The following is a 22,348-nucleotide window of genomic DNA, read 5'->3' on the forward strand; positions in this document are numbered from 1 at the left end:
CAGCTTGAGAGAGGAAGTTCAGAGGGAAAGGGGAAACCTGGGCAGAGATTGGCAGCCACCTTTCTTCACCAGGTGGCAACATACTGAATTTAGTGAGAAAGCATCTCTGATGGGGCCTTGGTTTGGATTTTCCATGGTCTTGGAATTGTAAATTTTTACCCAAAATAAATTCTCCTCTTATAAAAGTCAATATATTTCTGGTACTTTTCATCAACACCCCTTTGGCAAAACAAAACACCAAATAGTAAAATATTTCCTCTGCTTTTAATCACAGATGAGCAGACAAATGTCAACCTTATGTCAGTTGATGATAAGGATCAGCCCTGAAAGGAACTGCCATCTATATATTAATATACTGAGCTTTGAATATTAGGACTGAATACTAAATTAGGGCTTAAATTTGAATAGTATCACACTAACGCATTTGCTATCAAAAATAGTTACACACATCCTCAAAGAAGAAGACATTGAAAAGCTACATCTCAGAACTTTTCAAAACCACTGCTTTTTCCACCTACAAGTTCCCTAATAAATTAATAAAGTACTGCTTCTTGTGCTCCACTTTTGTTTTAACAAAGTAAAGAGGGCCAGATTTTCTCTCCAGCTTTAAATATCTAAAACATGGAACAAAATGAATGAAGCAGTGATTTTAAAATCGTTCACTACAAGCTGATCATTACCAAGAACCTTGAGAGAATAGAAACAAAAAGTGTAAAGTCAAAAATTGCCCTGGACACTAGGATGCAATTTCTAGGGCCCAGATCTTGGAGGAAGGGCCAGTCATGATCCAGATGTCTTGTCAAATTCATATGGAAGGAACAAAAATTCAGGTAAGCTTGGGCAGCAAATCACTGCAGGGCAATAATCAGCACTTTCTGGAGCTCACCCCGGGCTGTATATATATCATGTCACAAGAGCCTAAGTATAAAAATCTGCTAGTGGAACAGATGTTGCTTAAGCAGTTGAGCACTGCTTCCCACAAGGGAGGCCCTGGGTTCAGTTGCTAGTGCCTTCTAAACAACAACTACAACCAAAAAAAAAAAAAAAATTATTGAACACCAGTTTCCCACATACAATGTCCTGTGTTCAATCTCTAGCCCCCAGTACCTAAAACAAACAAACACATGCAAAAACAAACAAACAAACAAAAATACCTGCTTACAATGGTCTTCAGATAGAGTCCTTAGAAGGATATTAATGGTGGAGCTAAATTAACCCAAAACTGTAAGCTGTTCTGGACCTTCCTTTAAAAATATAAAAAGCAGACCTTAAAATGATAAATATATCCCAAGAAACAAAACTACTTGCCACAAAATGTCAACATTAGTAATACATAATACAACAAAATCCATAATGTTTAACAAAAAAGAAGTATTAACAAGCATGTAAGGAATTGGTGTGGGTTACTAGTGCTAAGTTCCAGCTTGCCAGGCCCGGGCCGGGGACTTGGCCAGTCCCTGGGGAGGGTAGTGGGTATGGGCAGAAATATCCTCCACCGCCCCCCAGGCCTAAATAGCGGAACCAGCTACAGGCCCCGTTTCCCCCACCCAAATTACTCAACCACAAAGAGAAAGCTAACCAGAGAGAAACAGCACTTGCCCCCTGCCTCGCACGCACACCACTAGTGCGCATGCACCATTGCCTAGGCGACTCCCGCCATACGAGGTCGACTTCCGTGTCCCCTCACAACCTATCCCAACCGCCATCCCCTCAGCCTTACCTTATAAGGCCCTAAACCCTCAGCATCCAGCCCGCCCCCGTGACAACCCTATATAACCTGTGCCTGTACCTAAATAAACGGCTCTGTTACAGCTCCACAAGGGTGTCTCGTCTCCTTCATCCCCGCCGTCCTCCACACCTTGCACGCCTCCGCCGGAGACTCGGCCAAGTCTCCCACCTCGCCCTCGCCTCTGGGAAGAGCTGCCGCTGGTACCCTCGAGCAACGCCGAGCGCTGAGGGTCCCGCGGCTGCCCACCTCTGGGCAAAGAAACCACAACTGGGAAATTGGATCAACAAAAAGTTGAAAAATTATTTAATAGAAACAGATGAAAAAATGTCAGATATAATAGAGTGAGCACACAAGGATGTTAATAAATTACTATAAATATGCTCTATGTGCATAATAAAGTAGGGGAAACATAAACAGAAGGGGAGCAATGGGAGATATAAAACAAAGACTAAGTGGAACTTGTAGAAATGAAAACTACAAGGTTTGAGGTGAAAAGTACATTCATGGGATTAATGGCAGATTAATTACAGAAGAAAGGATAAAACTGACCCCCAGAAACCAATTTACATGTGATTAATTAGAAGAAAAGTTGAGTGAACTTGAAAACATAGAGACTCATCACATACAAGGGAAGCATAAGAATCAGATTTCTCACCTGATATGATAGAGACAACAAGGCAGTCGTATGGCGTAGTTACAGTGCTTAAAGAAGCAAACCTCCAGCCAAAAATTCTCTGTCTAGCAAAGATGGCATTCAAAAATAAGGGAGAATTCAAAATATTCGGATAAACAAAAATTAAGAGAGTTTGTTACTAAGAAATTGGCTATTCAAGAAATACTAAAGGGAATTCTGCAAGTTGAAAGTGAAAAACAGGAGAGAGACAGTTGAAGTAGAGTGTAGGAATAGCTAAAATGATAAAATGAGAAATAAAAACAGCATATGGTATATATAAACCTAAAGAATATATGGCCAATATGAGTAAATCCTTGACAGTAATAACATTGAATACTAATAGTTAAACTCTCCAATGAAGAGACACAGATTGGCAGAATAAGGAAATATGGTACATGTATATTCTGTCTACAAGAATCACAACTTACACTCAGGGATGCAAAAATGCTGAAAGTGAATGGCTGGAAAAAATTTTACATGCAAATAATGACCAAAACAGGGAAAGAGTAGGTATAATAAATAGACTTAAAATTCAAAACTATTGTAAGAGACAAAGCAGACGACTATATATAAATAAAAGGGATAACCTATCAAGAAGGAAGAACAATCAAAAGCATTTATGGACCTAACCAGGGTGCCTCAAAATACATGAAGCAAATATTGAAAAATCTAAAGGAAGAATAGATGCCTCTATAATTATAGTGGGGGACATTGATACACCACTATCACCATTATACAGTTTATCTCAACAGAAACTTGATAAAGAAATAAAGTCCTTGAATAATAGTTAGAGGATCTGGACCTAATAGACATATATATAACATTCCACCCAAATACAGTGATATATATATTCTTCTTGAGTGCACATGGATTAGGACTGAGCACATGCTAGATCACAGAATGACTTTCAATGAATTCAGAAAGATAGAAATTATACAAAGCAATGAACCTGAATATCAGTAAGGCATCCAGATACAGATCAGGCACAAAGATGTGGAAGTTAAAAGCACATACTTAGAAATCTGTGGGTCGAGAAGGAAATTGCAAAAGAAATCAGTAACTGCTTGAAATGAACAAAAGTGACAACAATGTATCAAAACCCAAGGGATGCAGCAAAAGCTGTAGGGAGAGGGAAATAGATAGCCATAGATGGCTATATTAAAAAAGTAAGAAAGAGCTAAAATCAAAGACCTAACTGCACATCTGGAGAAATTAACAAAAGAACAGCAAACTAATGCCAAAGGAAGTAGAATGAAGGGAGTAACAAAGATTAGACAGAAGCTAAGTTAAATTGAAAATAAGAAAGCACTAGAAAAAATAAACAAAACAAAATCTGTTTTTTTAGAAGACTGATGAATTCACAAACCCTTAGCTAGAATAACAAAGAAAAAAGATAAAAGTTGCAAATATATAAAATAAGAAAAAAGGAAGAGAATATCTCCACTGATATCACTGAAATAAAGAGTATCATAAGAGGATTCTTTGAAAAATTTTATGCCAACAAGATAGATAATTTAAAGGAAATGGACAAATTCCTAGAAGCAAGCTACATTGACAAAAGAAGAACATACTGAACTCAACCAAGTAATGAGATTGAATTAGTTATTAAAAATGTCACAATTAAGAAGAGCCCATGACAAGTTTGTTTCAAAGGTTGATTCTATCAAACATTCTGGAAAGAACTAACAACAATCCTGCTTAAACTCTTCCAAAACATAGAAGTGGAGGGATCATTGCCTAACTTATTCTATGATGTCAACATCACCCTAATACCAAAGCCAAAGATGCCACAAAATAGAAAATCTACAGACCAAACTCTCTAATGAAACTAGATACTAAAATCCTCAACAAAATGTTTGCCAATAGTATTCAACAACACAACAATGAATTATACATCATCACCAAATGGATTTCATCCCTGGTATGCAAGAATGGTTCAACATAAGAAAATCAAACAATGTAATACACCATATAAACAGATTGAAAGAAAGAAAATAAAATGGTCATATATATAGATGCAGAAAAAGCATTCAACAAAAATACAGCACACTTTCCTGATAAATATACCTCAAAAGTTTGGAATATAAGGTAAGTTCCTCATCATGATAATGGGTATATATGAAAAACCCATAGCTAATGTCCTAGCCAATGGTGAAACCCTAAAAACATTCCCTCTAAAATAAGAAACAAAACAAGGATGCTCACTGACACCGGTCTTATTTAACATTGTGTTGGAAGGACTTGTTTGAGAACTTACACAAGAAAAAGATATAAAAGCCATCCAAATTGGAAAGGAAGAATTAAAGTTTTCAGTATTTGCAGATGACATGGTCTGATACTTCAAAAGCCCTGAGAAATCTAAAACAAAGGTTCTAGAGCTTATAAATGAGTTCAATAAAATGGAAGGTTATAATATTAATGTGAAATAATCAGTAGCATTTCTGTACTCCAATAACAGGAATCTGAGGAGGAAATCATGAAAAAAATCCCAATTACAATAGCAAATAAAAATTCAAATACCAAGAAATAAATTTAACTAAGGATGTAAAGGACCTTTATGCAGAAAACTACACAACACTCTTTAAGGAAGCCAAATAACTAAATAAATGGAATAATATTTCCTGCACATAGATAGGAAGATTAAACATCATTAATATGTCTATCCTACCCAAACTGATTTACAGATTTAATGTAATCCCAATACAAATTACCACAGAATTTTTTTTATACTGAATTAGAAAAGTTCACTGTGAAATTTATTTGGAAGAGCAAGAAGCTCAGAATAGACAAAGACATGTTGAAAAAGAAAAATGAAATTGGAGGAATCACACTACCTGGCTTTAAAATGAACTACAAAGCTACTATGGTAAAAACTGCATGGTTTTAGCACAAGCATAGAGTTACTGATAAATGGAACTAAAATGGGAGTTCTGATATAGATCTTCACATATACAGTCAACTGCTATTCAACAAGGTCACCAAGCCCACTCAACTGGGAGAATAGCCTCTTCAACAAAAGGTGCTTTGAGAACCAAGTATCCAAATCCAAAAGATTGAGAGAGGAACACAATCTCACACCTTATACAAAAATTAACTAAAAATTGATCAAAGGCCTCAATATAAGAGCCAAGGCCAAAAAGATCTTCGAAGATAATGTAGGGAAGCATTTACTAGATCTTGTATTAGGAAATGTTTTCATGAACTTTACACCCAAAGATGGGCAATGAAAGAAAAAATAAATAAATGGAACCTCCTCAAAATTAAAAACTTCAGCACCTAAATGGAGTTTGCCAGGAAAGTGAAAAGACAGCCTATTCAATGGGATAAAATATTTGGTAACAATATGTCTGATAGGGCCTAATATCCAGCAGGTATAATGAAATCCTACTCCTCAAGGAAGGAAAAAAAAAAGACAACACATTTAAAAATTGGGCAAGTGATTTAAATAGATACTTCTCCAAAGAAGAAATACAAATGATTAAAAAGCACATGAAAGGATGCTCAACATCACTAGCTACTAGGGAAATGAAAATCAATATTACAATGAGACATCATCTTACACCTATTAGACTGATGGCTATTAAAAGAACAAAGGGCCACAACTGTTGGAGAGGATGTGGAGGAATTGAAACACCAGCCTACAGCTGATGGGAATGCAGAATGGTACAAACATTTTGTGGAGGACATATTGGTGGTTCTTTAGGAAGCTAACTATAGAACTGCCATTGGATCCAGCAATCCCACTACTGGATATATAACCAGAATAACTGAATACAGGAACATGAACAGATATATGCACACCAATATTCATAGTAACACTATTCACTATTGCCAAAAGTTGGAAACAACCCAAATGTCCATCAACAGATGAATGCATAAGCAACTTTGGAATATACATAATGGAATATTACTCAGTTCTAAGAAAGAATGCAGTATTAACACATGGGATAATGTGAATGAACCTTGAAGACTTTATGTTGAGTGAAGTAAGCCAATCATTGAAGGACTAATACTACATGACCTCCCTGATATGAATTAAGCAAATCAAGCTGTTTCATAGAGCAAGAGACTGGAAGATAGGTTTACAGGAGACAGAATGGGAGTAGAAGATTGTGAGCCAATGTCAATATGGGCAAAATCTATGATAAGGTGGAAGGGTGTAGTTGTGTAGTGGTTGAGCATGATGGTAGTGTAGTGATGCTATTGGGTAGGCAGCTGATAACTTTGAGGGGGCTAGGGTGAGGAAGATTGCACTGTCCATGGAACTATGGGGAGGGTGGGGGAGGGAGCAGATGAAGTCTGGGGATTTGTGGGTATGTAGTTGAAACTATAACATTAGGAATGTTTTTTGGCAATTATGGCAGGGGAGGGTTACTGGTTTGGGGTGTTGGATGTGGGGAGCATGCAGGGCAGGCTGCACCTGGGGCAGGCTTCCAGGGACCATGTGAATCATAGTGCACTGTATCATTAGGTAGAGACCCAAAAAACGAATGGGCGAGTGTTGTTCTCCCATCCTGGGCAGTGCAGCTGTATTCTCAAATAAAGGGGAAGTAATCTCTCCAGAGCATAGGGTGTGGCTAATAGGGAAGGAGAGGTCAGTATGTCAAGCCTTCAATGTTGTTGTAATTAATTATGAATCTTGTTCTTCAAGGATTGAAGCTTGGTGGTTGCTTTGAGTCCTGAGGGAAGGGAAAAGAAAGATTAGAATAGATGGAACACGGGGCATTTTGGGGGTGTGGGAATTGTTCTACATGATCTTGTAATGATGGAAAGCAGAATGTTAAATTCATAAAAAAATTATTAAAGTGAACGGACCAAAATGTAAACCATAACGTAAATCATTGGCTATGGTTAGTAGCAATGCTTGATATTTGTATGTAAGTTGTAACAAATATACCATTCATATATAAAATGTTATTGATAGTGGAAAGAGGAAAGGGGAAATGAGGGATGATATTGGGTATAAGGGAATCCCCTATATTCTTTATGTGATTTTTCTTTAACCTAAAATCTTTTTGAAAATAAAATGAAAAAAAAAGACACTTGGGGAATAAATGTAAGAAAATGTCACTGTATATACATGACAACAGATGTTAAGTGATGAAAGACACGATGCCCAAAAAATTTTAAATTCCATTGCTTTATTATGTTTTATTATTTCAAATTCTTTATAATTTTTGTATTTTATTTGCCATTTTTAAAACTACCATTATTTAATTTTCCTTTTAATTTTATTCAGTTAATTTTTTGGCATAATTTTTGAGGTAGTTTTGAATTATAGAAGGGCCACAACTGAGACAGGGGTGGACAATTGGTGTGGAGTGTCAGTGGTGGATATATGGCAGGAGGTTCACCTAGACATACCTATAAGGCACATAAATGTGTTCAAGGGTTCATGGAAAATTGTCAGGGTGGGTGACGTTCCACACAAAAACAAAAAAATATATCCAGTTCCCATTCTGGGGTGTTCTGCCACATTCTCTATTGGGACAGCAAGAATACCCTGAGTATAGGGGCAGTGACTAGTGAAGGAGGATTGAACACTGACAAGCCCTTGATATGGAAGACTACCTATGAAGCTTTTCTTTTGAAACTGATATTTAGCCTAGTGTTACAGGTTGCCTAAGAGTTGCCTCCAGAGAGGCTCCTTATTTCTCAAATGTGGTCTGCCTCTAGGCCAACCTCAGTATATAAACGCATGACCTTTCTCCTCATGTGGGATATGACTCCCAGGGATGTCTCTCTGGCACCAAGGGATTACTACCAAGCAGCAACTATCAATGCAATTGGAAAAAGACATTTACCAAAAGGGGGAACGGTAAAGACAAACGAGTTTATATGGCTAAGAGACTTCCAAGTGAGTTGGTAGGTCATTCTAGAGTTTTTGTTTATTCATGTCACAGCAGGATCTCATTGACTGCAACAGTAAATATTGCCTGAAATAGCAGAGCTCCTGTGGACTCTGGAGACAGACACTACAAGCAGGGCTGAAATTTCAGGAGTTTGGCGCCCTGCCAGTGGGCTCTACTTTGGATTTTATGTTCCCCAGTGTGACAGTTGGACTCAATTGCACATGGCTCTTCTGCTGCTTCTATTTGAAGTCATAGTTGGTAATAGAGTTGATACTTCTATGTGCAAGGGACTTAAATCTTTTGACTTTCCATGTACCAGTTGTGCCCTGAATCTCAGCAGAGTTGCACTACCTACTCTCCAATTTACTGGACTCACCCAGGACAGTTGACAAGGAAATGATGATAGACTATGGAACAGAGAGTCTGCAACTGCATACAAGATAGTCCATCCATCTGCCCCATGGGATCCAAGCCCCTTCTCAATTAAAGGCAGAGTGGTCATTATCATCCCATAATCCTCAAGATTGAGGAATAAACAATGGACTGGAGTGGATTTACTGTTATTCTACTAAAACCTTATTGTTATTTTAACAATGGAAGCACTTTTATCATTGATGTGGAGGCAGTGGCCAATGGAGGTTCTGAGGGAAGGGAGATGAAAAAATAAGTGTCATATGGGGACATATTCAGGACTTTGGAATTGTCTTGAATAACATTGCAATGACAGGCACAGGCCTTTTTATATCTTGTCATAATTTACAAAACTGTGCAAGAGAGTTTAAACTATAATCCACAATTAGTGGCAGTGCTTCAATAATTTTTCATCAATTTTAACAAATGTACCACAATAATGAAGGATGTTGTTAATGTGGGAGTGTGTGGAAGGGGTAGGCAGGGGGCTTATGGGAACCCCTACATTTTTATGTACCTTTTATGTAGTCTAGGATCTTTAAAAATTTTAAAAAGAAAAAAACATGATAGTGTTATTTGTCTTAGTTAATTTTATCTTCCTCCTGAGCCCTTGTCAGAAATAATAACTAATTGTTAAATCCATTTTAATCTTAGTCCAAGCAGATGATTTAAACAGTCCTTTTAGCATGAATTCAGTTTATCTTTAGATAAAAATATTTAGTTTTGTAGAGAGTCTCCTGTCTATCCTTTTTCCCACAAGATGTGTTCAAGCATATGAAGGAGAGAAACCCATGTACACTCCTGCAGGAGTGATCAAATCTCTTTTTGGAGTGTTGTCCTTAGTCTCTGGCTTTCAAGCACTGTCTTTTGGAGACTGGTTGCAGTTGGCTCTGCTGACATGGGCAGATGATGCCTTCCACTGGAATAATTCATGAGTTTACCACTCAGTTGATCACACCCTAGTGGTGTTCAGTGGTGTCTCAGCCTATCCTTGGCATCTGCTGGACTCCCACATCTCCATGAAGCCTAATTTCTCAGTGATGTACCTCCACACCCTGCTGTGAGGCCAGTGTGGCCCATCTCCAGTTTTCCCTTCCATTGCATGGGTGATAACTATCAGCTCAGCAGCAGTGCCCATAGGGGGTTCAGGCAGCTCAGGAAAGAGTCCCCTGTAACTGACTGCACAGCACAGCCTGGTTTACTTTGATATGGCTCTTCCCAGATTGGAACTGACATGTTTTATTCTCAAAATAATCCCCAATTTATCCTATCTGAGATTGTTTCAAAAAGGGGATATCAGAAGAATGCAGAAAATCTTTGTAACATTTCGATATTAACAACACAAATTTGCAATCATAGAGTAAGTCTACTGAGAAATGTAAGATACTTTTAAAAAGAGAACTAACAAAATTTTATTTGTTGCAAGCAAAAAAATTTAGTTATTATAGGTGAAAAACAACTACAAATTTTAAAGAGCACACTTCCCAAGCTAATTTATAATTTTAAGTGGTTGAATGATGACAAAAACAAACATGATATGTGTTTGAATGCATAAGTAGATTAAATTTAATGTTTGATGAAGAATGTAAGACAATAAAATACTTTATAGGCATATGGATACTATCAATAATACTACCCAAATTATTGCAATAAAGAATAATTGAATAATAATATTTTACTAGCATAAATATTTAAGTGCAAATGAAAGAAAAAGAATTGAAAGAATAGAAAGAGAAATCAAAACACATGCTCTTTTTGAGATAAATTAGACTAAAATAATAATTAAGTGAAATATTTTAAAAACTGTGTTAAAATATTTAATCAACGTACAACATCAAAAAGAAACAATATGATTTATAGATTATTGCAAGTGGATTGAATAGTTTTACTATTGTCCATTTCAGGCTAAGTATCAGTAGCCTAGAATGGTAAGCAATGTTGCCACACCCTTAATATATTTATATTCATCAAATTATTAGATAAAAGGTTTGTATAGAAAAAACTAGCTTGAGAAACAGAATTACAGAGGGACTGAGAAAAATGGTTTTTGCCAACATAAAAGACAAAGTACTGGTATTTATAAAATTTTAGATAAAATTTATAGAGCAAAATATTTGTAAAATTAAACATGTATATCAAGCAAATGGGAATAATTATAAACATGTTTAATCTCTTGAGTTATCACAAACTTATAAAATTGTGAATGGAAAACTTTTTTGCAATAGCAAAAACTAAACATCCCTACAGTATACAATGCTGTGTATACCAGGTGTATTTTTGTCTTCAGGTGCCTATTATGATTTCAAATACTTAACAGGTTCTCTGTGAATAAGTGTTACATAAATTAATGAAATCATATGGACATGGAGGAGACATGACATACCTATGCATTACTAATGGCCACATACAAAGATTTATTTTTTTTAAAGCAATTTAGTGTTCAAGAGACTGGAACCTTTTAAATTCTTTGATACAGTTACACCATTTGTTGGAATTATGAAGAGCAAGATTTCCATTTTCAACATTACTTATGAGAGAAAAATTTGAAACAACTTACCTAAATAAAATGAGTGACTAAAAGCACAATAATATGAATTCCATTGAATACTATGAAAATATGATAGTTATAATGGTAACACATACCTATATATAGTAATGGTATATAAATTTGTTTCACTATGCAAAACTGGAATGTATAACAATAAGAAGTAAAATGGACATTTGAAAATAAATGACTGAAGTGAGAAGGGTTGGTTTCTTTGGTTGTGGAGCTGTGGGTAAATTATCATCTTTTAATTCTGATTAGAGATGTATTATTGTCTATTCCAAGTACAAGAACATGCATGTTTCTCAATGTTTGTGTGCATGTGTGTGTTTCTATATATCAATACATATTTAGAGGGAAAGGGAACTACTGGCCCAATGTTTTAAATATTATAATTGTTTATTTTGTCTCAAATTGAAAGAAAGAAAAATGGAAACAATGCCTAAGAAGATGAATTTAGACATAATAACAATGATTATATTTTTAATATATAAGGAAAATGCTATTGCTTTCCCTAAATACCACATATTGAAAGAATTCCAATGTTTCAAAATATCCTTGTATATAATATTGGACAGTTATCAACAACGGGGCACAATTGTTTTCTACCCAAAGAATTACCTACCCAGTAGTAACATTCTCACAGCTTCCTTCATGGCCTGTTTCCTCAGACTGTTGATAATACGGTTCAGGGTTGGGGGCACAAATGTATAAAAGATAGAAACCATAAGATCAAAAGCAGTTGGAGAATCTAAAGTTGGATTTAGGAACCCAAAGATGCCTGTGGAGAGGAAAAATTAGACAACACAGAGATGAGGCAGGCAGATAAAGAAGGCCTTGGATTGGCCCGCAGCAGAAGGTTTTTTAGAACTGTGTAGAAGATGTGGATGTAGGGGAGGAGGATGAAGGAGAAGCAGATGAAAGCCATGACAGAGCAGAAAGCAGCCACTCCAATCACTCAGAGGTAATCATTGGAGAAGGAGAGCTTCAGCAGCTGGGGCATGTTATAGAAGAACTGGTGGATGATTTTGGCCCTGTAAAATTTGATGGACAATGTGGCTGCTGTGTACAAGATTCCAGAGGCAGGTCCACTCAGCCATACAGATGCCATAGCCCTGCTACAAGTACCAGGATCCATGATGTGCTTGTAGTGCAGCGGGAAGTAGATGGCTGCGTAGTGGTCATAAGACATCATGGTGACAATGGCTACCTCAGCCCAGGCCAGGGAGAGGAAGAAGAAAATTTGAAGTACACACTGACTGGGAAATATAGCCATCGCTCTTCAGGGCACTGTCAATGGACTGCGGAACTGTGACAGAAAGGAAGGAGAGGTCCAAAAGGGAGAGGTGCTTCAAGAAGTAGTATACAGGGGATTGTAGAGTCTGGTCCAGTGTAGTGATGGTGATGATGATGAGGTTATCTGCCAAGGCAAATAGGTACATCACCATGAACAGTAAGGTGTGTGAGATCTGCAGCTCATGGTGTCAGAAAACCCCATGAGGAGGAAAGCATTCATTGTGCTTAAGTTTTCCACCACCATTTTGATGATAAAAAATTTAGAGGTGGTGGCTGGAAGATAAAAGACAATGAGAAATGTTATGTAAAGATAGTACCATATATGTCCTTTCATTTATTTCATCACTGTTTCTTTAGAAATTCCTTATTAAGCTCCTGTTATGGATCAGCTGTGCCCTAGGTGTTGGGGATCTACAACTGAGAGATGTGTTTCTTATATTGAGGGAGCTTGCAGTCTACACTACAAGATCAGTGGCTGTAGATGAGTACACATGTGGTCAAAATCAGTTGCCATCTTCCAGAAAAATGCTTTCATCTGCACTAGAATAAAAACATCATTATTCCATTTCCATAGGTGAAAACCATCGTTTTCCTTTAAGTCAACCAGAGCAGAGCAGGGATGAGTTCTTGGATACAGGATTCTGAATTTGGATTGGTTGCATTTGTATATGTTAAATTGATCTATTTCTGCAAATGGAGTGACCTTTAGAGGAAATATGACATTGCAAGTTGAAGCATGGGTTAGTTGGTTGCACAGGGTGATACTTAAAGACTTTCCTGCCCAATAATTCTGCTATTTAAAGATAGGCCACCTGTAATGGTGGACTCAATATCAAAAGGTATAGACTTAGACTCCTTCCAATTAATATTTTATTAATAGCATATCATCAAAATGTAGAACAAAACATTTAAAAAAAAAACTTACTTGACACTTTGAGAATCAGTTACTATTCTGATTGCCTGGAATATCTTCTATATCTACCAACTTTCCATTTCAATCTTCATTTTAGTCAACTTCTCTTCACATCATTAATCTTCAGTTCAAGTAATTAAATAGTTATTGACCATTTACTTGATGTAAAGGTAATTGCCAAAAGAGAAAAATATAATGATGGCTTTGAAGTGGTCTTAAATGTGGAAGAAAAATATTCAAATACTCAGTACACAACTTGATAAAAAAGAATATGAAGAGTATAGCGTGATAAAGAAGCGAGAAATAAAGTTTAGGCTCCTTGTCCATGTTTGGGCTTTGCGGATGGGGCCAAGTACTCTCCCCTCTTTAAAAGTGTTTTATGTTCCTTGAAATATTCATCAGAATATGAGAGTCAATGAATTATTTCATAATGAGTTCCTCACATTCCTGCATTTTCCATTTTTCTTTGAGTTCCGTACAACAGCTGGAAACTGCCACATCAGTGTCTTTTTGGGCTTTGCTCTAAACCCTGGGCAATCTTAGAAATGACAATCTGGAGATTCTTAAACTCGAAGCCAGGACCCCTGCTCCTTTCCTTAACAAACTGGGAGAAACTCTCATGAATCAATTTGGTTTATGTTTCTAATGTGTGGTATCAAGCCCCTGGGCTTAATAGGTGAGAGTGGAAGAGGGGGAAAGCATTGAGTGTACTGGAATACTCTATTCTTTCTATATGACATTTCTATAACCTACAGCTTTTTGAAAATGAAGAAAAAAAAAAGACACTGGGGGAACATACAGAAGAATATGCCACTGTACATAAAAGATAACATACCTATGGGATGAAAGACAAAATGGAAAAAATAATTTTTTAAACATGTTTTTGATTTTTTAATTTATTTGTTTTTCAGTTATTATTTTATTATTTTTATTCATTTATTTTTTGCCTTTGTTTTTAGGGAGGTTTTGGATTGCAGAATGGTCACAGCTGTGGTAGGGGAGGATTAGAGGTATGGGGTGTAGGTGATGCAAGTTGTGTGAGGAGAGGCATGGTTCAAAGGGATATGAATATGTTCAGGGGGTCTTTGGGTCTTGTCTTAGTGAGTGGAGACCCACACAATAACCTACAGAATAATGAATTCCCTTCCTGCTACAGTCTCTAATAGAGTGGCTAGAATCCATAGAGTATATGGGAAGTGCCTAGCGAAGGAGGACAGACCAATGTGTTAGGCCCTTACTTTGATGGCTGTACTTATAGACTTTGTTCTTGTGAAATTGGACCTTATCTTAGAATTATATATTTACTAAGATTTACCTCCTGAAAGTTTCCTTGTTGCTCAACTATGGCCTATCTCTAAGCCTAGCTCAGCATATATACTCTCTACCTTTCCCCCAGCATGGGACATGACTTGACTTCAAGGAATAAGCTTTCCTAGCACCAAGAAATTATTATTAAGCACCAACTAGCCATGCATTTGGAATAAGTCTGGCTAAAATAAGGAAATGTTAAAAAATAAATGTTTTTAGGCTAAGAGATTCAAAGTAGGTCAGGAGTTCCTTGCAGAGGTTACACTTATACACATCATAGGAGGATCTCATTGACTACCACAGTAAACAGTGCCTCAAGAAGGGGTGTTCCCCAGGGCTCTGGAGACATCTAGACACTATAGACAGGGCAAACAATCTCAGGAATTCAGCACCCTGTCCATTGTTCTTACCTTGGAATATATGTTCTCCAATGTAGAGTTAGACTCATTTATAATTCCCTTATATATGGTTCTTCTGCCCCTTTTATTTGAACCTATAATTAGTACTACTCATTAAATATATGTACCAGAAATTTATATCTTTTGGTCTTTTCATATTCCATTTGAACTTTGAATCTCAGTAGTGTAGTTAGACCTACTCTCCAGTTCACCAGAATTACCCAAAAGAACTAACAAAATGATGATGATATACAATGCCCATCCCCAAAAAGCAGAGAGTATATTCAACTTCAGCAGACAGTTCCATCCACTGGTCCCTTAAGTCCCCTCTCAATCAGAAAGAAAGTGGGCATCGCCATCCTAAAGTCCTGAAGATTGAGAAATGGAGAAATACAATGGAGAAAGCAACTATGGACTAAAGTAGTTTTATTATTATTGTAGCAAAGGAAGAACTTGTATCCTTGAAATAGGGGCAGTGGATAGAATAAGTATAACATGGGGCATTTGGGGGACATTGAGATTTCTCTGAGTGACTCTGCAATGATGGATACAGGCCATTATACATTTTTTTCAAAACCTATAACAATGTCTGAGGCAAATGTGACTCTAATGTAGACTATTGACCATGGTTAGTAGCAATGCTTCTCATCAGTTGTAACAAATGCACCACACTAATGAGGGAAGTTGTTGAAATGGGAAAGTGTGTGAGGGGGAGGGAGTGGGGCATATGGGAATTGTCCCTATATTTTAATGTAACATTTATATAATCTAAACCTTCTTTAAAAATAAAAATAATTAATTAAAAATATCTCTGATCTATAACTAGGTTCTAATTGGTTATCTCCGTGTGAATACTTGCTTCAAACAGGCAGTCTAAACAAGAATCACAGAACTCCAAAGATGTTTGTGGAGGACACTACTTGCAGTGCCACCAAATGCCCGGGGAGGGTTCTATGCCAATTACCACACTTGAGGCCACAGGTTTAATAAAGCCACTTTCAGCTTTCATCTGCTTAAGTTTCTTCTTTAACTTTAAAACCATAATAGTTCTTTATGTTCAGATAAATTCCTTTAAATAATTGGAATAACTTTCTGCATCTGCTGCCTCCTCAATAGCTGGTCATGTGGCTATGAAAACAGGTTTCATCATCTTCATCCATATATATTGGAATATCATGAGATATCATGAAGGTGGAAGTTTTAAAGAGATTCTTATTAAGGGGGATGCTGTTGTCTGCTTCTTGAAGACTTTTGGTTGTACAGATGTAAGCTGTGTGTTCTCCCTGGGACTAGAAGGTGAGCTTTAGTCAGCTTTATGAAATATTTCTGCCCTTGGCTGACAACCTATTTTGCTGTCCTGTTGCTTGTTCTTCTGCTAGCAGCAAGATTCTACATTTTCAGGGGTGTATTTCAGGTGTAGCTGCTCTTCTACATTCAATAACTGGTTAAACGCTTCAGGTTTGGCATCAACAAAAAGAGGTGTGGTCTTATCACATGAGAGCGAATGTTTGTGCCTTCTGGACCATCATTCAAAGGCAGCATAGAACACAAAAGGGCCTCTGCATCCTTTTTAGGATCTAAAGGACTTTTTGGTCTAGAAGGTAAACCTACTTTATCAAAAACTAATTTAACTCTCCTATTATGTCTTTTACGGTTTTTAAGTTCTCTTCACAAGTTCACATGGCTATTCGTATATTGGTCCCATGCAATCTCAGGCAATTGAAACATTCACTGTGGCTATGGTAGCCCTATATCAGCCTTCTTTTGAAGTTTTCCACAAATCCAGTGGGATTTTAGTGCTTCTCTCTAGTGTCTGCCTAAACTTTCAAGGTCTTGAATTACTTGAGTAAGCTGAGCCTTGAGTACAGGAATCATCTGTAAGAGTCTCTAATAACCATGGAGTTCGAGTTCACTGCTATTTTAGTCAATGATTCTTCCATTACTATTTCCTTTCTGAATCTGCAGAGGCTCTGGTCTCTCCTTTGGTGAACTTGATAGTAGTTGAGAATGAGAAGAGATTTCTTTAGGATGAGAAACTATACCATTCCTTAAAGATCTACCCCAAAAAGACTAATCCAAACTGCTTCACCCCACTTTCGATCTTTTCACATGAATAGATCAGAAAGCAGTCACACTATGGCAAGACCCTACAATAGGTCATCATGATCCACTCATTGGGAAATTTGTACAACTGAAGATCTAGCATTGTGGGACTATGATCTCCTTTCTTTATATCTATATTCCTTATATTATGCATGAATAATAACCCAGCAGAGCTTATAGATGAAGTTACTGGTTAACGGGAATGAAAGAAAAAAGCAAAATGGTATCATGAAAACAGTCTTTGTTTCTGGGAGATGTGGGTAGATAGCTATCAGCATCTTCACCAGTCTACTTTTTACCATTCAGATGCATATTAAGATCCTCATATTAACGCTATTCCACTTAGTCACAAGATGTAAGCTGGGCACCAATTTCTGGTAAAAACAATCACTAACAAATGTAAGATTTGTAGGATAAGCTATGGTCCCCACTACTGCACTTGATCTTTAGACCATAGTTTGTAGTCATTTTTCTCTCCTCTGCCAACCATTCTAAAACCCTTAACCATTGGCCTGTCAGTTGCTGGTTACTAGACTCTGTGGGTCTAAGAGCACCTGTTTGTGATGGGACATTCTCTTCACATAGTCACTTGATGTCCCATGACCACCCAAGTCCCAGTAGCATGACAGGAACTGTTTTCATAGCCATGTGCAGTTCTAGGCAGCCAATGGCACAGACTTGCTTTAGAACCCAAAGTTGTCTACTGCAACTCTCCTGTTGCGGCTTTTTGGAGAGTCCACATGGCATTTTTATCTACCACAAATAGCACCAGCGCCATGCGATCTCCTAGATCACACAGCTCCAAAACAAGGCCATGTCCACCAGCACCTGAACCTAATGAAGATGCCTGGATCCACTCAATATTGTTAGACTTCTAAGTGCCCAATAAATGAGAAGTCATCTCACATATGACTCCAAAATCCAAAAGGGCCTACCCAGCATGGCACATCTCAGTCAGTGATAGGAGACACACGATTCAATAATGTAGCTTTTCACTGAAAAGATGTGTGACATGCCCCAGCCCACTGGACCTCTAAATCCTTTGCTGAGGTAGAAAGCCTTTGAATATTTGAGAGTTTTTTCTCGCAGTCCCTGGAACACATATTTCTCACCATAAGCAACCCACCACTTCCTCCTCCACAGGACCATTTATATGATGCTACCAATGCAGTGAAACAGCTCTAAATTCTGCATAATTTACAAATGGTCAAGAGCCCTTTGGGCCCTCTTACACGTGGCACAGAAGAACCTGGAGGCCCAGATCCCGGAGCGGGCCCTGACTATTGGGGTGCTGGAGAGGGAGCGAAGGGGCTGAGAGCTGGGGCAGCGGTGGAAGCCTGAGAGGGACGCGCTGTCGCTGGGGAGCGGAGGCCAGGGCGGAGGGTCAGACGTGCTGCAGCGTCTCCATGAGAATGAAATCTGGAGGCGTCCCGGGCAGCCAGCAGCGCAGCGCATGGTGGCCCACCCCGGCCGGCCGAGATTGAAGCGCGAGCCAAGGAGAGCACCATCCTTAAAGGACGCAGGTCTCATCCCCAGGATTACCTGGGGCTTTGAGAGTCCAGCGCCTTCAAGGGAGGGGAAGGGAGATGAGGAAGGGGCTTTTAATAAGGGATGGTGAGGAAGGGAGGTGAGGAAAGGGCTGTGAGGAAGTCATCTAGAGGGATTGAACAGACATGGGTGGGTTCAGTTCCTAAAAATTCTTGATAGACGCACTTTTCTGTGCGTTTCCCTTTCCGTTTTAGGGAAGAGACCTGAAGCCTCTACTTAGGAAAGGGCTCCAGTATATGCTCCTGGCCTTGGGGGTTGACCAAGACTGGGGCTTGAGTCACAGCAGCCATGGGAAGGTGATGGCCACAAGGGCTTGGGCTGCCTTACTCAGCAGGGGTCTCGATCCTCCAGAGGAAAAGAAACCAGATCTCCATCCTTAGGGACTGTGGGACCAGGACAGGGGACACAGCAGGGGACAGGAGCTGAGCGCCCCCAGAGAGGGCAGCAGGCAGATGGCAGCAGGAGCTCTGGAGCAGGAGGGGTTGAGCCAGGGAAAGTCTGGACCCTGCTCAGGGAAGACAGGAGCAGCAGAGCCAGGGAGCTGCTGAGAGAACTGGACCAAGGGAACCGGCTGTCCAGGGAGCCAGCAAGCTGGGTTAGGGCACTGCAGGCCATCTGAGCTGTGCGGCTGAAGCTGTGTTCTGCAGGATGAGCCGGCTGCTCATGCCTCGCCTTGCAAGAGGGTTAGCCAAGACAGGTACCCTGGGGGCAGGAGCATCCAAGTGGGAACCCGGAAAACAAAGTAAGTTGAAGTGTGCATTGGGAGTTAGAATAAGATCAGCTTTCCAGACAAGGTGAACCCCAAGTGACAACTGGAATCTTAGAAATAAATAAATAAAATAAATATATTTTAACACCCTCCCCCCAAAAAACAAAAATGCCTTGGACTGTTTTGTGAACAAGAACAAGAGGATTAATATAGCCCTGAGGAAAGAACACGAATATCTTTTGCTCTTCTCAAGTAAATAAAGAGTACTTCTGACACTCCTGACAATAAGTATGGCAAGTCGTGCACTCAACAGATCGATGACCACAGCCGCTAAGTAGAGCCATTTATTTCAGCTTAAGGTGTAGAAATCCTCATGGAAACTACCTACATCTCCTCAGTCCTAGCGGGGCTGCTGGCAGTCTTTAGACAAACACCTCCTCGTGAAGGTTCTCCTTAGAGCCAGCATCACTGCCTTATTCCTGAGGGTGTATATCAGGGGGTTTAGCACTGGGGTGACTGCACTGTAGATGATGGCCACCACACGGTCCTGAGTCATGGAGGAGGCTGAGGCAGGACGTATGTAGGTGTATCCCACAGGCCCATAGAAGAGGCCCACCACCACGAAGTGGGAGGCACACGTGGACAGAGCCTTATGGAGTGCACTGCAGGACCGGTTTTTAAGCAGAAGGAAGCCAATAATATAAACATAGGAGAGGAGTGTCAGAAGGAAAGCTCCCATGGCTATGCTGCCCGTGACAATGGAAACAAGCCATTGATTGAGCAGTGTGTCCCCACAGGCCAGTTCCAAGAGGGGCTTGACATCGCAGAAGAAGTGATTGAGTTTCTGAGAGCCACAAAAGTTCAGGTGGGCAGTCATGACTGAATGCATCAGAGCATAAAAGAAGCTGGTGAGCCAGGCCACAGCTGCCAGCAGAGCACACACCTGGGGGTTCATGATAACACTGTAGCGGAGTGGGTAGCAGATGGCCACAAAACGGTCAAAGCCCATGATGGCCAGCAAGATGGACTCTGTGCTTCCCAGGAAGTGGAAGAAGTGCAGCTGAGTGATGCAGCCAAGGAAAGATATGGCCTTGCGTGTGGAAAGGAGGTTTAAGAGCACCTTGGGCAGGGTCACTGAAGAATAGCAGATATCCAGGCAAGAAAGATTTCCCAGAAAAAAGTACATAGGGTAGTGGAGCTTTGGCTCCAAGATAACAATCACTAATATAGCTCCATTTCCAACCAAGTTTACCAGGTAAATGATGGAGAAAATCACAAAGAAGAGAGGCTTCAATTCCTTAACACTGGTCAGGCCAAGTAAAACAAACTCATTCATTGCAGTGACGTTCTCCATTGCTTTTGGGGATCAAATAAAGCTGTAATGATGCATTAAGTTTTCTGAATTTTTAATTTTACACTGTGGGGATTAAGTGAAGGCAACTCACTATTTGAAGGAACCCAGTGGTGAGCTACAATGTGAAGAAGGATTAATAATGGTAGAGATAAATTTGCTTACAACAAAACTAAGGAAGACTGACAACCTGGTAAATTTTGAACAAGTAAAATGATAGCAACTAATAGCATCATCGAATTGTAAATATATCAGAGATGCATAAAGGGCACTTTTTGAAAAAAGGAGATGTAGAAAATGAGTATAACCTTATATGTGGCATTAGAATTAGGGGTAAGACAAACTTAAAACATGCCAATGGGATAGTTGTTCATCTTGTGATGCTAGTCTGGCATGAACATGGATTTCTCCACTTGGCCACATCTTCTAGGTATACAAAGTAGCAGGCAATTCACAAATATCCCCTACAACCTAAAAAACTAAAAGACATGAATTGGAACAAACTTCATACACTGTTTAAGTAGGAGAAAAAGCACCCAAAATTGATATGGAGTCCCTAGATTGCCGCATTGTGGTGGGGCAGTGGTCGTAGTTGCATACAATTCAAAATGGAGAAGGTTTCCAAGGGTAGAAGAACTTTGAAAACACCAAAAATCTTTCAGCCCAGGAAGGAGAGTGCCTCATAGTGAACAAAAGTTCTCTAGGGAGGAGAAAAAAAGGACAAAGCACTGCACAGGGACTCAGAAAGACAGAGCAAAAAACTATGGCAAATGTAAGAGAACAAAGAAAGCACTGGTATTTATAAAAATATTAATCATCACAACATCAAGGGAAGAAGGAGCCCTTGATGTGAGGAATTGGTTAAGCTACACTGACACTTCCCCCCACATGCACACACACATTCATATTCCTCTGCTAATAATTCTTCTAGACTATCATAGTCCAATGTAAACCTCCAATAAAATAGCTTCAAAAGCTGACCAAAATAAAGAAGAAATAGTCAAACCCGCAATTTTAATGAGAAATTTTAACATATCTCTCTCAATAGCTGATAGAAGAATCAGCCAAAAAGTCAGTCAATATTTAGAAAATCTGAACAGCACAATTTACAAATTTGAAATTTGTATGGTTTTATTTTACATGTATAGGACAGGGATCTCAACAAGAAGAGAATTTACACTATTTTCATTGCACATTTAAAAAATCAAGCATATGCTCTTAAAAAAAGCTTCCAAAATCTTCAAAAGATTGAACCATTCAAAGAATTTTCTTTGACCAGAGTGGAATTAAAAAACAATAACAAAAATCTAAAAACCTACAAAATGTTTGATAATAAGGATTATGTGTCTAAATAGTTCATGGGTAAAATAAGAAATCAAAGAGAATCTGTATCTGGTCTCCTGCTGGTGCATAAGCCATCCTTCCTTCCTTCCTAGTCTTTTTGGTGACTGTCTACTGACAGTCTACTGTCACACTGAGCAGACAAGCCAGTGAGGACCACCCCAGCCCGTC

At 38.8% G+C, this 22,348-nt stretch overlaps 1 protein-coding gene and 2 pseudogenes across 1 annotated transcript; all 3 read right to left on the reverse strand.

The window, feature by feature from the left end:
• Positions 1–11,827: 11,827 nt before the first annotated feature.
• Positions 11,828–12,750, reverse strand: LOC105747466 (olfactory receptor 14J1-like; annotated as a pseudogene).
• A 3,154-nt stretch (positions 12,751–15,904) lies between these two features.
• LOC101434266 (ZZ-type zinc finger-containing protein 3 pseudogene) lies at positions 15,905–18,683 on the reverse strand (annotated as a pseudogene).
• A 1,202-nt stretch (positions 18,684–19,885) lies between these two features.
• LOC101434695 (olfactory receptor 12D3-like) lies at positions 19,886–20,839 on the reverse strand. Its single transcript, XM_004472107.1, has one exon. The coding sequence runs from the start codon at positions 20,837–20,839 to the stop codon at positions 19,886–19,888; it is 954 nt and encodes a 317-aa protein (XP_004472164.1).
• Positions 20,840–22,348: the final 1,509 nt, after the last annotated feature.

Source organism: Dasypus novemcinctus, chromosome 22 (genome assembly GCF_030445035.2).
Source record: "Dasypus novemcinctus isolate mDasNov1 chromosome 22, mDasNov1.1.hap2, whole genome shotgun sequence".
NCBI lineage: Eukaryota > Metazoa > Chordata > Mammalia > Cingulata > Dasypodidae > Dasypus > Dasypus novemcinctus.

Excerpts from the sequence above, each read along its gene's own strand:
- LOC101434695 (XM_004472107.1), bottom strand. The coding sequence starts at position 20,839 with ATGGAGAACGTCACTGCAATGAATGAGTTTGTTTTACTTGGCCTGACC.